At 44.4% G+C, this 13,331-nt stretch overlaps 1 protein-coding gene across 1 annotated transcript in view; it reads right to left on the bottom strand.

Moving 5' to 3' along the window:
- Positions 1–7,712, bottom strand: part of GPR39 (G protein-coupled receptor 39) — a 271,737-nt gene extending 264,025 nt beyond the window's left edge. The window contains exon 1 of the mRNA XM_005676206.3: positions 6,384–7,712. Coding sequence (XP_005676263.2) covers positions 6,384–7,239 — 856 coding nt within the window. The 5' untranslated portion in view covers positions 7,240–7,712. The remainder of the gene's footprint in view (positions 1–6,383) is intronic.

Genomic DNA, 13,331 nt, shown 5'->3' with positions numbered 1-13,331 from the left:
ACCATGAGGTCCTTGTGTTAAGGATTTTGATCTGTGACCTCGGAGCCATGGGAAGCCACTAAGGAAGTTGAACTTATGCGGTTAGGAATGGGGGCATCAGTGGGACCCAGTGGCTGCAGCAGGGTCTCCCTAGCCAAGGGTAGATGCAGACGCTCCTCCAGTGGTGACACACCCAGTCAAGGCCCCTCAAAGTGGAAAACAGACTTCAGGAGCTCAAGCTCTTTCAAGGTCCCTGCAAAGGAAGGGCCCTTGCATAGGCAGCAGCAAGAAGGGCCCAGGTGAGGCTGAGCACATCGATTTACAAGAACTCCCAGTGGCAGGTGACCAGCCTTATCTCCAGTGTTCAGTATGCACCCAAGGAGTAGAAGCAGAGAATCAGCTGGGTCATCCCAGGGTTGCAGATCAGCAGGGGAGGTGGATAGAAGGAAAAGGTGGAGAGAGATAACAGTGTCATCCAAGTGATGGGTCAGAGGAACTTGCCTAGGGGGGCGAGACAGGGCTCCTTGACACCCAATTCAATATACTTGCTCTGTGCTGTCTGTACACGCAAAAAGCCTTTGATTCTGAGTGGTTTTAGCATTAATAAGCTGAATGCACTGCTCAGTGAAGGCCTCCACTGTCTTATTACACTTTGCCCCCAAGAAGTATGCAACTAAGACAGATGAACAGACTTGCTAATCATTGAGGCAGCCTGATTACAAAACTGAAACAGCATCAGTATGTCTGTCTGCCAGGGTGATCGCAGAACACTTGGAATTTATGACAGACATCACAAATAGAAAAATAAACATGAAACACCATTTATTACAGCCACACCCACCCCAGTAAAGGGAGGAGGTAGGAATCTGAATTCTTAAAAATAAACATGAAACACTGTTTATTACAGCCACACCCACCCCAGTAAAGGGAGGAGGTAGGAATCTGAATTCTTGAGGCAAAACTCTTTTTTTTCTTGAAATATCCAAACATTTGAGTCAAAATAATCTCTCACATTAAAAATGTCACTAATTTAATTTTGCTGATATTTCCCTGAGAGACTGAGTTGGCATAGCCCTTTATACATCAGAGAAAAAGTCTGCTAAGAAAATTAATAACACGAACATGATTGTAAGACCAGAATTTAAACTAGTCAAGAAACAACTATTTAAAAATTCTTTGGACACTTCAGAGTATTTTAAGGCATTCATTTACATGTAATCAGTTGATACACACAAGGCTATAGAGATTGATTTTTCAATTAATTACATTTCTGCGTATGGTCTGCACATAGGGTGCAGAATTTCATGACGTCAATAAAAGGAAAGCTGCAGAAACACAGGAATCAAATGACAAGCCACTGACAAATGAAGGTCTAGCCGAATTAGACCAGTTGATCCTAAAAGGAGGGAAAACTGACAAAGATGATGCTAGGACAGGAGCTTCAATGAGGGTGAATTAAACAGCAAAGAATTAAGAGAAGCTCTTGGGAGAAAGCTTTCATTATAAGCTTCCTGTTTTAGAAAATCAAACACAATGGCTATCAGACCTCTTCTGTCAGAAAAATTACATCCTCCAAAAAGCATTTGTTTCACTCTGGAAAAAAAAGTTATTATAAGAATTCACATATGAGAATGCATATGATAAAATATGACTAATTTCATAATTTTCACTGCTGTTTTTTACAATGACATCCCAATAAAACCTCTTTTCATGGGAAATTTTGGACTCCATTTTATTTATTTTTTTAATTGGACGATAATCACTTTGCAATGTTCTGTTGGTTTGTGCTGTACAATGCAAATAAGTCATAATTATATATATAATTATTTTATTTTAATTAAAAAAATATATATATATATCTCCCACACACCGCCCCGAGCCTCCTTCTCTCCGGACTCCAGCTATTGTCAACATCTCAGCTTCCTTCATCTCTCCTATGATCACATGACTTTGACCTCATATCTTGGGTCTTAAGACTCAGAGGATATGATTCTGATCTCCTCCCTGCTTCTCTCTGACCCACCCCACAAATACTCAAACACGCATCAATTTATTTTTCAGAATAGTTCAGTACAACGGCAACTCTCAATTTTTTTTCTATCCAATACACATGATAGACAAAGTCCATATTCAACATATCCTCCATAATCAACCCAAACTGATGTGCAAATGTTCATCACTCTCTACAGCTCCTTCCCTTTCCCTCTGACTCAGGAGAGCAAACCAGAATTTTAAAAAATTAATAAATAAACTGTACTTATTATAGAGTCCTGGTGGCTAAGACTATAAAGAATCCGCCTACAATGCAGGAGACTAAGGTTCAATCCCTGGGTCGGGAAGATGCCCTGGAGAAGGGAATGGCTACCTACTCTAGTATTCTTGCCTGGAGAATTCCATGGACAAAGAGTCTGGCAGGCCACAGTCCATGGTATCACAAAGAGTCAGACACAACTGAGCAACTAACAACACAAGCCTCCATGATGTTTAATTTTTTAATTTCATAATTATCTGTTAAAAAAATTCATAACTATCTTTGAAAAACAATCACAACCTTATAGATCCTTAAAAAGCGGCTGTAACCAAGCCCCAATCACTTTATGCTCTTGGAAGCTACCAATTACAATGCTTCTTTTAAAATAAGTGACATCTGACAGCAAGCACATGTACAATAAACACAAATATGAACGTCTGTGGACCAGACATTGCAAAGAACCCCAAGTGAGGGTTCAGAAAGACAAGATGGAAGGTCTGGGAAATCCTCTTGAAAGGAAGGCTCATTTTGCATATTCTCAACATCTAAGGTATAGAGAGACAAATATACCAGCTCCTTGCTGTCTTGGCATGGGACAAGTTATATTAGCAGTGACCATACAGAAATACGTCTAGTACTGATTTCTTACTTAGCTGACAGGAGGCAAGAAGGGACACTCATGTGTCCAGAAATGTGCACTTTCACATTATTATTGTTCTCTCCTGCAAATTGCTTGAGAGCTAGGAGGTGTCTCAGCATCTCTTTCTGATTTGGATTTCCCAATTTGTTTTCATTATCCACCAGCCAAGAACCTCAGCTAGACTGAGGCACAATAGCAAAGGATGCAGAAAGGAAAAATTAATATTTTCTACATAGACTTTCTCATCTTGAGTAGATTTATGAATTTCCCTTCTGTTATGCAGAAGTTAGCATTTTTTAACAACGAGAGGAGAAAATCTTTAATGGTTTTTTTTATTGCCTCCAGAGCTCCAAAACCATCTTGCGCTGTGTTGTCATTTACATTTCACATTAAATGCAAAAGATGTTTAAAATGAGCAAATATTTGTTTTAATTTGATACATCTGTTAACTGAAGTGCTAAAAAGACAGCTAAATCACTATATTAAATTCAGCGATTTGTAAACAATTTATATTTTCATTTGTTCTGGGTTAAAAATGCCCCCAAAACATACGTTTTATGAAACCCACAAAGTAAATTGCATTGTATCAATCTGATGGATGTAGACCATGATTCCTTCCTCTTCATTCCATTAATTTATTTCCTAACTTGAGTTAATTAGTGAGGATCCTATTTTCAAAAGCTCTTTGAAATTCATTGGGAGAAGGGGACATTTGCAAGAATTGCTCTGCAAACCTACTGCAGAGGCAATGGGCTAAATACAAATGGTAAATTCCCCCAAGACATTACCACACATTGAGCACCTGATTGCCATTCAACAATCTATGCAGGGAACACAGTGGGTGATTAATACATAGCTGTTACAAGAATGGGGAGACAAGGAGAAGAAAAGAATGAGGGCAGCTGAGAGAACAGACTCATCCTCAGCAATTAGTAACTGGATGAGATGATCTCCAAGTTCCTATTTGTCTCTGGAGGCCTGGTGTGCTGCAGTTCATGGGGTCGCAAAGAGTTGGACGCGACTGAACTAAACTGAAAAGTCTGGGACATTCTGATTTCATGTCTGAATGGAGACAGAACTTGGAGACAGAACTTGGAGACTGACTTTGACTTGGAACAATACCCACTAAGAGAAGAACAGACATCTACTGAGAGAAAGTTTTTTTAAATATTAATAAAAAGAGATTGGTACCATAGAGAACAAAGAGAAATCAATTATTTTTGTTCTTGGTCAAATGGAGTCTTACTTCCCAAATTAGAGTGGGAGGTAATGTCCTGTACTCAAAAAAGGAAAAAAGGAAATTTCTTCACACTAACGTATGAATTACTGCTAGCAGTTTAAGACATGCCTAAAGGTATATGGGGGAAGAAAGAACTAGTCTTTCAGTAGATGTTCAAACAAATCCAATGTTTTGTTTCTTCCTGGAATATTTTGGGCAGAAGCCAGTGGGTAAGAGAGATTGAGTTGGGTTGGGTGCCCTGACTAAGTCCCTGGACAATGTCACCTGATACAGATACCTTACTCCAGTTTCCAGAAAGGTTGCAACATCTTATCAAAGTCCTGCTTTATTTCATTTTCCCTTCCCCTTGAGCCTATGAAAAAGCCACAGGCAACCACTTATTTCCCTGCCCTTGTAATAACAGAGAAACAAATCTTGACTCTTTATTGGATCTGCTTCTTTTACTTTAACATATGTATTCTATCATTTTTGCTACAAGAATGTTGCCTTTAGCATGAAATATACAGGATGGACCACTCTCAAGGCTCTAATGTTTAAAGACAAAATGTTTTCCCATTCATATAAAGAGTTGAAGAACAGAATAACATTCGTCTTATTGCAGGTTTATAGGAAAATCATAGTCTTACCAAACTTACCTGTACATACAGCTGCAAAAACAAAGGATTATTAAACAGAGAAGCTTGCAACAACCAACCATATCCCTTCCCTTTTAACAAAGAAGCTTGAATTCTAACTCAGGTAAGATGTTTCTATGGGACGCTAGTCCACCATCTGCTCAGTCTGCTGGCTTTCCAAACAGAGTTGCTATTCCTTGTCCCAAAAACTTGTCTCTCAATTTATTGGCCTGTCATGTGGTAAGTGATAGGCAAGTCCAAAACATCCCAGAGAAACAAGGTTAAAATCTGGGAGCTGCACTTAAAGTGCATTTGAACTAGGTTCTCTCTCAGCCTGAAATTCCTCTTCTATGAAATGGAAATATGTCAAAAGCACAGCCCCTGATGCAGAATCAGGCATCCTCAACCAGCAAACTCCCTTCTCTCATTTTGCACAGATACAATAAGGTCAGGCCCACTGTACTGACACCCTGGAAGCCAGGGGTAGGGCTGGGCCAAAACCTGGTTCTTGCCATCCCTCTTCAAGTGCCTTCCATCTTTCTCTCTTGTCTAACTTTCACCCTGGAACCTGTTTCTCAGGTCTTCCACACCAAAACAAACAGCACCATGATTTATTCCTCCTCGGATGCCTCACTGGAGAGGGGACTGGGGAGAAAGGGAAACGTGTTCCATCAACTCCCCCTTGACTCACAAACTCACAAGGATATCTTTTTCTCTTTTCTGCTAAAAAATATTTTGAAAGACCCTTTGCTGCGTACACTTTGTGTGTTTCTGGAAAAGCCCAGCCTCTCAAAGGGTGGCCACCAGGACTCTCTTCTAAGGTCTTAGGGGGCTACTGATCATGGGCCCCTTCCCTTCCTGGCACACAGAAGGATCTGACTCAAAATAGTTGCATCGCAACAAAAGTTTGGGAAACAAACCAAGTTCTCTGCATGGAAATTGGGTATCAATCAAGTTGCAGGAAAGCCAGATTTCCTGATTCAGACAAACAAGCCAGCCCACTCCTGCTACGTTTCTATGCTCTGATAACAAACAGACCTACCACGACGAACACTCAAGCACTACCCAGAGAAGTGGGTGTCTGAGAGCTCCACTTTCTTAATACTTGGATAGGAAACCACTTTGGGAGAACAAAGTTGCAGGCTGGAGAGTGTATTCCTGACAGCCTTGTTTCTGCTAAGGAGGACAAAAATGGGAACACAGTCTAATTGCCTGAGAAAGGTTGCCCTTTCTCATCTTAACCTGAGAAAGGTTAAGATGGGCTAGATAAGGATGCTCCCTTCCAGCCCTGCAGAACTTGGTCCGTCTCAGAGGACTTTCACCTGTCCTGAGTTACCTAGTTCGACCCTCACATTTCTCAGTATTATCATCGCCATTTTACCTAAGCTGTCGGCCAGCTGTGACTTGGCCAGCAGTCACAGAGCTGCCACTGGTGAACGTACCTAGACTTTCTGACCTCTGGTCAAGTGCTCTTCTGATCATAACCCCAGTTTCCAAAACAGAGAGAAGAAACATCCAGAGGCTTATATCCCTGCCTCTTCAACCTCAATGAACTTAGGTTCACACTTGTAAGGCAAGGCTTGGATTAAGAGGACCTTGGGGGCAGTGGTGGGGTGGGGGTGAGGTCTGCTCCCAGGAGGCCCTGCACCCCGTACTCACTCAGGAAGATGATGGTCTGCCTCCGGGCACTCCTGCTGTCCTGGCTCTCCAACTTCCTCAGCTGCAGCTGCTGCCCCCGGACAGCCAGGGTGCCCTGCTTACTCCTCCTAAGCACCTGCATCATGCTCCAGCACATGAAGGCCACGGAGACCAGGACCACAAGGTAGACCACAAAGGCACCGAAGATGCTAGACTGGAACACGGTCCAGCGGCTGGACAGGTTGGTACAGATAGACATGTTGGAGCTCTCCGGTTGCTCCTGGTGGCGTGTGCGGGAGCGGTTGCAAGTGAGTCCCCGGTGACTGGGCACGTTCACCAAGGGGTACTCAACTCCCATGGCAAAAAGCAAAGGCAGCGCCACTAGGGCGGAGGTGACCCAGACGAAGCCAATCAGCAGCCTCACCTGGCAGGGCCCCGACATGGCTTTATACCTGAAGGGGTGGCAGATGGCGATGTAGCGCTCGAAGCTGAGGGTCAGCACGTGCAGCAGCGTGGCATAGCTGCAAGCCTCAAAGAGGAACGTGTGCACCTTGCAGGACACGGTGTAGCTGGGTGTGGTCAGCGGGTTCCAGATGATGCTGTAGAACTCCATGGGCATGCCGATGAGGAAGACCAGGATGTCGGAGCAAGCCAGGCTGACCATGTGATCTGTCACCTCCTTCTGCAGGTAGCCTTTCTTCTGGAGCACCTGGGTGACCCGAATGGTGACACTGTTCCCCAGGATGCCCACCGCGAAGATAACCAGGTACACCAGGATGAGGGTGATTTTGATCCAGGGGGCCACCTCGAATTCGGGAACGTGGCTGTGATCAATGACCTGGGAGCAGTCCCTGCTGGGGTGGCTTGGGGAAGCCATGAGGAAGACAGCCAGCCAGGCAACCGGGTCCAAAGACCTTCTCAGCTTCCCTTCCTCCTCCCTGCAGAGCCCAAAGTTCTCGGCTGCAACTCACCGGAGTGGGCGCAGGGCTTTCTCGAGCTCACCTGGAAAAGGTGATTTGGGATTTCAGGTGCTTTAATGGAAACTTCCTGGGGCAGCCCAACCTAGCCGAACCGGAGGCGCTTAGGGGTGGGGTTTGAGGGGGTGGTGACTGGGAGGGGCGTGGTGAGCTCAGAGGAAGGAGGTTCCAAACTCGCTGCAGCCAGTCAGCCCACAGACCCCAGCTCGCAGGCCGTTCCCCTGCAGCTCCTTGGCGCTTTGTTCGGCTTCTCTCCGGCTCCCCTCCAAGGCACCTGGCCTTTACTGGTCCAACCCACCCTCCGGGAGCACGGTTTCCCGTGCAGAGAGGCTGGAGGCCGGGTGGTAAGCGATTAATCATTAACTACCGCCGCCTGCGCTCCCGGCCCCGCAGATCCAGCCCAGCGGGGGTTTGACTCAGCACCCAGGCACTGTCCCGAATCCGGATCTTGGCTCAGGAGCGCGGGGCGACGGGTGGCCCCACCTTCCCCGCCGCCCACGCGGCCACCACAGTTAGCGTTGCCTTCCGGGCGCACGCGCATCCCAGCCGCGGAAGGCGCAGCCCGGGGGGAAGCTGGAGTGCGCTCCTGGACTTGGAGTCCCCGGCTAAGGCCCGGAAAGACCAGCTGTCCCCTCCTGCCTTGGGATCCCCTTCAAAGGTTGGGCCACCACCAACCAGTTTGGGGGGCTGGACCCAGGCGCCCTCCAGGTGGCGGGGGCCCCCGGAGCAGCCAGCAAGCGCACCCTCTTTGGTGCCCAGCCGTCGAGCCCTGGGGTGTGCTGACAGTGAACGGTCAGGCTATGCCTGGCTGGAGCTGCTGCCCCAGAAGTCTAATAACGTCGCCAAAGAAGCCCTGCCTTTCCCGCAAAGCCTCTCGGCGGCGTTTGCACAGGGCCTGCTTCGCGTCTCTGCCTAGAGACCGGAGGAAGGAGCGCCAGGCTCCTACCTTTCAGTTTCACTCGGCTGTCCAGGCCCCTCCCCAGGCAGCGGCGGCGGGGATCTCTAACGGGACGTGTCGATGCATAAGGATGGCGCCATCCACCCGGGCGCTTCTGGTAGGAGGCGCGTCCTCAGTCTTCCTCCGAGGGAGCTGTGACCGGGACATCTAGGGCAGCAGGAGGGGTCAATATGACAATAAGAATCATGACGTTTTCCCTCTTCTCGGAGAGGAAGACCTCTAATGGACCCATCTCCCTCTTCTAATTCTAAAATCCGAAGGAACGCTGCCGCGCGCGGGGGTGGGGTGAGGAGCTAGAGGTGTCTGGTGTTGGGGGCAGGCTGTCCTATGCACTGTAGAATATTTAGCATCCCCAGGTCTCCTGTACCCCCACACCCAACCATCACCCAACAAGGACAGCCAGGACGTCTCCAGATGTTGCCAGTTGTCCTCTAAGGAAGCAGAACTGGCCCAGGTAGAGAGCCACTGCCTTGAAGGAAGAAAACAGATCCTCTTTATCTGTTCATCCTGAGGGCCTAGCATAGGCCTATCCAAAAGGGAATTCTTAAATTACCACAGATTTTATTTTCTTGGGCTCCAAAATCAGTCTGGACACTGAGTTCTGCCATGAAACTTATGACAAACCTAGGCAGCGTATTAAAAAGCAGACATCACTTTGCTGACAAAGCTGTTTTTTTTCCAGTAGTCATTTATGGAGGTGAGAGTTGGACCATAAAGAAGGCTGAGCACAGAAGAAATGATTCTTCCAAACTGTGGTGCTGGAGAAGACTCTCAAGAGTCCCTTGGACAACAAGGAAATCAAACCAGTCAATCCTAAAGGAAATCAACCCTGAATACTCATTGGAAGGACTGATGCTGAAGCTGAAGCTCCAATACTTTTGGCCACCTGATGCAAAGAGCTGACTCAGTGGAAAAGACCCTGATGCTAGGAAAGATTGAGGGCAAGAGAGAAGGGCAACAGAGGATAAGATGGTTGGATGGCATCACCAATTCAATGGACATGAGTTTGAGCAAACTCCAGGAGATGGTGAAGGACACGGAAGCCTAGTGTGATGCAGTCTATGGGGTTGCAAAGAGTTGGACACGACTTAGTGACTGAGCAACAAAATTATCATAACCACCACCCTATGATGTGACCATTTTAAAGATGAAGAAACAGGTGTCCAGAGGAATAGATGCTTCCCCCCAAGGCCATAAGAGAGTAAGTAAGGGAGTTGAAATGAACCCAGATCTATCAAACCCTGAGCCAGACCTATACGCCTAACGGGGAGGGAATTCTGGGAGTACAGAGGTGCTCAGAAACTGAGTTGGGAACAATACATATAGAGAAACAGGGACTTTATTTTCTGAACTCAAACCTGGGCAGGTGGGCTGAAAACCTCAAGGAGTATTTGATTTTGACATTGTCTCAGAGAAAAGAAAAAAAGTTGTATGGACGTTGGATCTTTACAGTTAGCACCTTATATGGCTAGAGTTTTGTTTTGTTTCCCTTCTCTGTTATATTACAAGTTCTGAGACCATGAACTATACCTTTTCCCTCTCTGACACCTCTCCACAAAGCCCCAAATAGTATGTTTTGCTGACCCCCTTTCCCTCTATGATTTATGCTATTTGACCTACTTGCTGGCCCAGAAACTCTTATCTCATTTCCTCATTGGTGAGCTGTGCTTGGTGAACATGACCTTCATGGCCTTACAGCTGTTCCACAAAGCTCACACACTGAGCAAGAATGGACTCTTGGAGCTTCGGTAACTACAGATTAGAATCCTGAATGGACTCCTCTGTAAAAGGCCCTGGTTTTTTGGTGTCCCAGAGTGACTGAGAAGAAGGTCTGGAAGAACCTCGCCCTCCAACCACTGGTACCACCAGCAGAGCGTACAAACATACTCACTGCTTTCTTCTCAAGAGGAAACAAGTCAGGAACCTCACAGTTCCTCAGTCCTGCTACTGATCCTGCCTTTGAAAAGTTCCTCTCGGTCATTCTTTGAGCTCCTGTTATGTGTCTGGCACTTTCCATGATTTGTTTCTTTCAATCCTCACAAGGCTACTAGGTAGACGTTATTACCCTATTTTCCAGATGAAGAAATTGAAGATCGGGAAAATTAAGTGACCAACCATTAAAGACTGGAGGCAGGCTTCTAACCCAGGTCTGCCTGGCACCACAGCCCTCCCTACTCTGGAAGGCTCTCTGTGCAGGACAAAACCGTGTCAGGCTGAATGGTGGCATTTTGGGGAGAGGAGCTTTTTCTAAGTCACCAGACACTTCTCCTCTCCCCAGCTCCAGCATGCCAGTCATCCTGCAATGTATTTGATAATTCCAATTTGTTCTGCTCAGACAAGATTTCCATTATTGTTCAATTTCTTTCATCAATTTTTTCTTTCACAAAGTGTGAACAAGGATTACAAATGCATGGCCAAATGGTGAGAATCAAGCTAATTAAAATTCGTTCCTTACAGTAGAGATGGAAAATTGCATTTTGAACAAAGGTCCAGGAGAATTGAATTTCCATTTCACCTTTGCTTTTCCTAAGACCAATTAAAAACTGTATAATGTGCTCTCATTTGTTGATAAAAGACTGGTATAACACCTGGCCTGGTTCTGTATAATCTAGATTTCTTATTAGCATATTGTATAGAGGGGAAATAGAAGAAAAATAATGAAAAGAGAGAGGAAAGAATACGTTAGGTACCCTTTGATATCAGCTCTACTCCAGGGTCATTCTGGGTCTACACTAACTTGTATTCACATTTTACACTTTCCAAGTGACCTTTTGGGTCACTTAGTCAAATGGCTTTCACACTTTAAGCTCTAATTTTTATAATAAAATCTTACATTGGCAACCAAAGTTTAAAAAAATACACATATATACATATATATTTATTTTTGTAAATTTAAATTTATTTTGTATACTCAACATTTACTCATGTAAAATCAATCAATAACTTATACCCCAAAAAAATGAATAACACTTTGTTTACAAAGGTTCATGGTAAAATCACAGTGACTATACATTAAGCTATAAAGAGAACTTCAATAATTTCCAAAACTTATAAACAGTGTAGATAGCTTTATTAAGAATGCAGTACAACTAAAAAGACATAACAGAACCAGAAAATTCCACCATCTCAAAAGAAAGCCAAAACCAAAATTGTAAAGTATCGAGAGAACAATGACCACAAAGAGACTTGCCTATCATAACCTGGAGAAAATAGCTATAGGAGCTCTCAGAGAAAAATTCATACCCCTAGCTAGTTATTCTAGTAAACAGGAAAGCATAAAAATAAAAGAGGTTATCAAAAGAATAAAATTAAAGAAAATAAGGAGTTAATAAAAATCAAAGGAAATGTGGAAGAACCAAATAGTAAATAATCCCCCCACAATTTTTTAAGTAGGACTAATCATCAAGAATGGCTAGCATCAGTCTGGCAGCCTGCATCTCCCACTCCCATAGCACAGGTGTGACCCTCAGAGAGGAGAAATGAGGTGAACCCTAGGATCACTCAAACTTGTTGCCTGAGGAACTTAGCAAACCATGGGGCAAGAAGGGATTCCACGCAGAGCACAGTGGAGCCAGAGGCTGCTAGACTTCACAGAGCACACCACTGAAAGGACTGAGGGACATACAAAGAGTTGCAGACATTGGTGCAGAGACATGCATCCCAATGTTCATGCTGCTGCTGCTGCTGCTAAGCCGCTTCAGTTGTGTCCGACTCTGTGCAACCCCATAGACGGCAGCCCACCAAGCTCTGCAGTCCCTGGGATTCTCCAGGCAAGAACACTGGAGTGGCTTGCCATTTCCTTCTCCAATGCATGAAAGTGAAAAGTGAAAATGAAGTCACTCAGTTGAGTCCAACTCTTAGTGACCCCATGGACTGCAGCCCACCAGGCTCCTCCACATGGGATTTTCCAGGCAAGAGTACTGGAGTGGGGTGCCATTGCCCAATGTTCATAGCAGCATTATTTACAATTGCCAAGTTATAGAAGCAACCTGAGTATCCATCAACAGATGAACAGAGAAGGAAGATGTGAGATACACACACACACACACACACACACACACACATATGCACACATACACACAGAGACAATGGATTCCTACTCAGCCATTAAAAAGACTACAATTTTGCCATTTGGAGCAATATGGGTGGACTTGGCATCAGGCTAAGTGAAATAGGTCAGACTGAGAAAAACAAAAGCTGCATGATATCACATATATGTGGATTCTACAAAATACAGCAAACTGTTGAATATAACAAAAAAGAGACAGACTCACAGATATAGAAAACAAACGAGTGGTTGCCAGTGGGGAGAGGGAAGAGGGGACAGGCAATACAGGGGTAGGGGATTAAAAGGTACAAACTATTAGGTAGAAAATAAGCTACAAGGATATACTGTACTACATGGAGGATATAACTAATATTTTATAATAACTATGAATGGAATATGATCTTGAAAAATTGTGAAACACTATATTGTACACATGTATTTTATATAATACTATACACATCAACAATACTTCAATTTTAAAAATAATAAAAGTAAGTAATTTCACCTCTTTTTTTTACTTTTTAATGTGGCTATTAGAATATTTTAAATTTGATGTGGCTTACATTTGTGGTTCACATGATACCTATGGATTAGTATGCAAATATGGGCACCATAAAGGGCAGAAATGGTATGGACCTAACAGAAGCAAAAGATATTAAGAAGAGGTAGCAAGAATACACAGAAGAACAGTACAAAAAAGATCTTCATGACCCAGATAACTACGATGGTTTGATTACTCACCTAGAGCCAGACATCCTGGAATGTGAAGTCAAGTGGGCCCTACAAAGCATCACTACGAACAAAGCTAGTGGAGGTAATTGAATTCCAGTGGAGTTATTTCAAATCCTAAAACATGATGCTGTTAAAGTGCTGCGCTCAATATGCCAGCAAATTTGGAAAACTCAGCAGTGGCCACAGGACTGGAAAATGTCAGTTTTCATTCCAATCCCAAAGAAAGTCAAAGCTAAAGAATGTTCAAACTACCC

The sequence above is a fragment of the Capra hircus genome, chromosome 2 (assembly GCF_001704415.2).
Source record: "Capra hircus breed San Clemente chromosome 2, ASM170441v1, whole genome shotgun sequence".
NCBI lineage: Eukaryota > Metazoa > Chordata > Mammalia > Artiodactyla > Bovidae > Capra > Capra hircus.
This window is presented reverse-complemented; position numbering and strand designations above follow the sequence as displayed.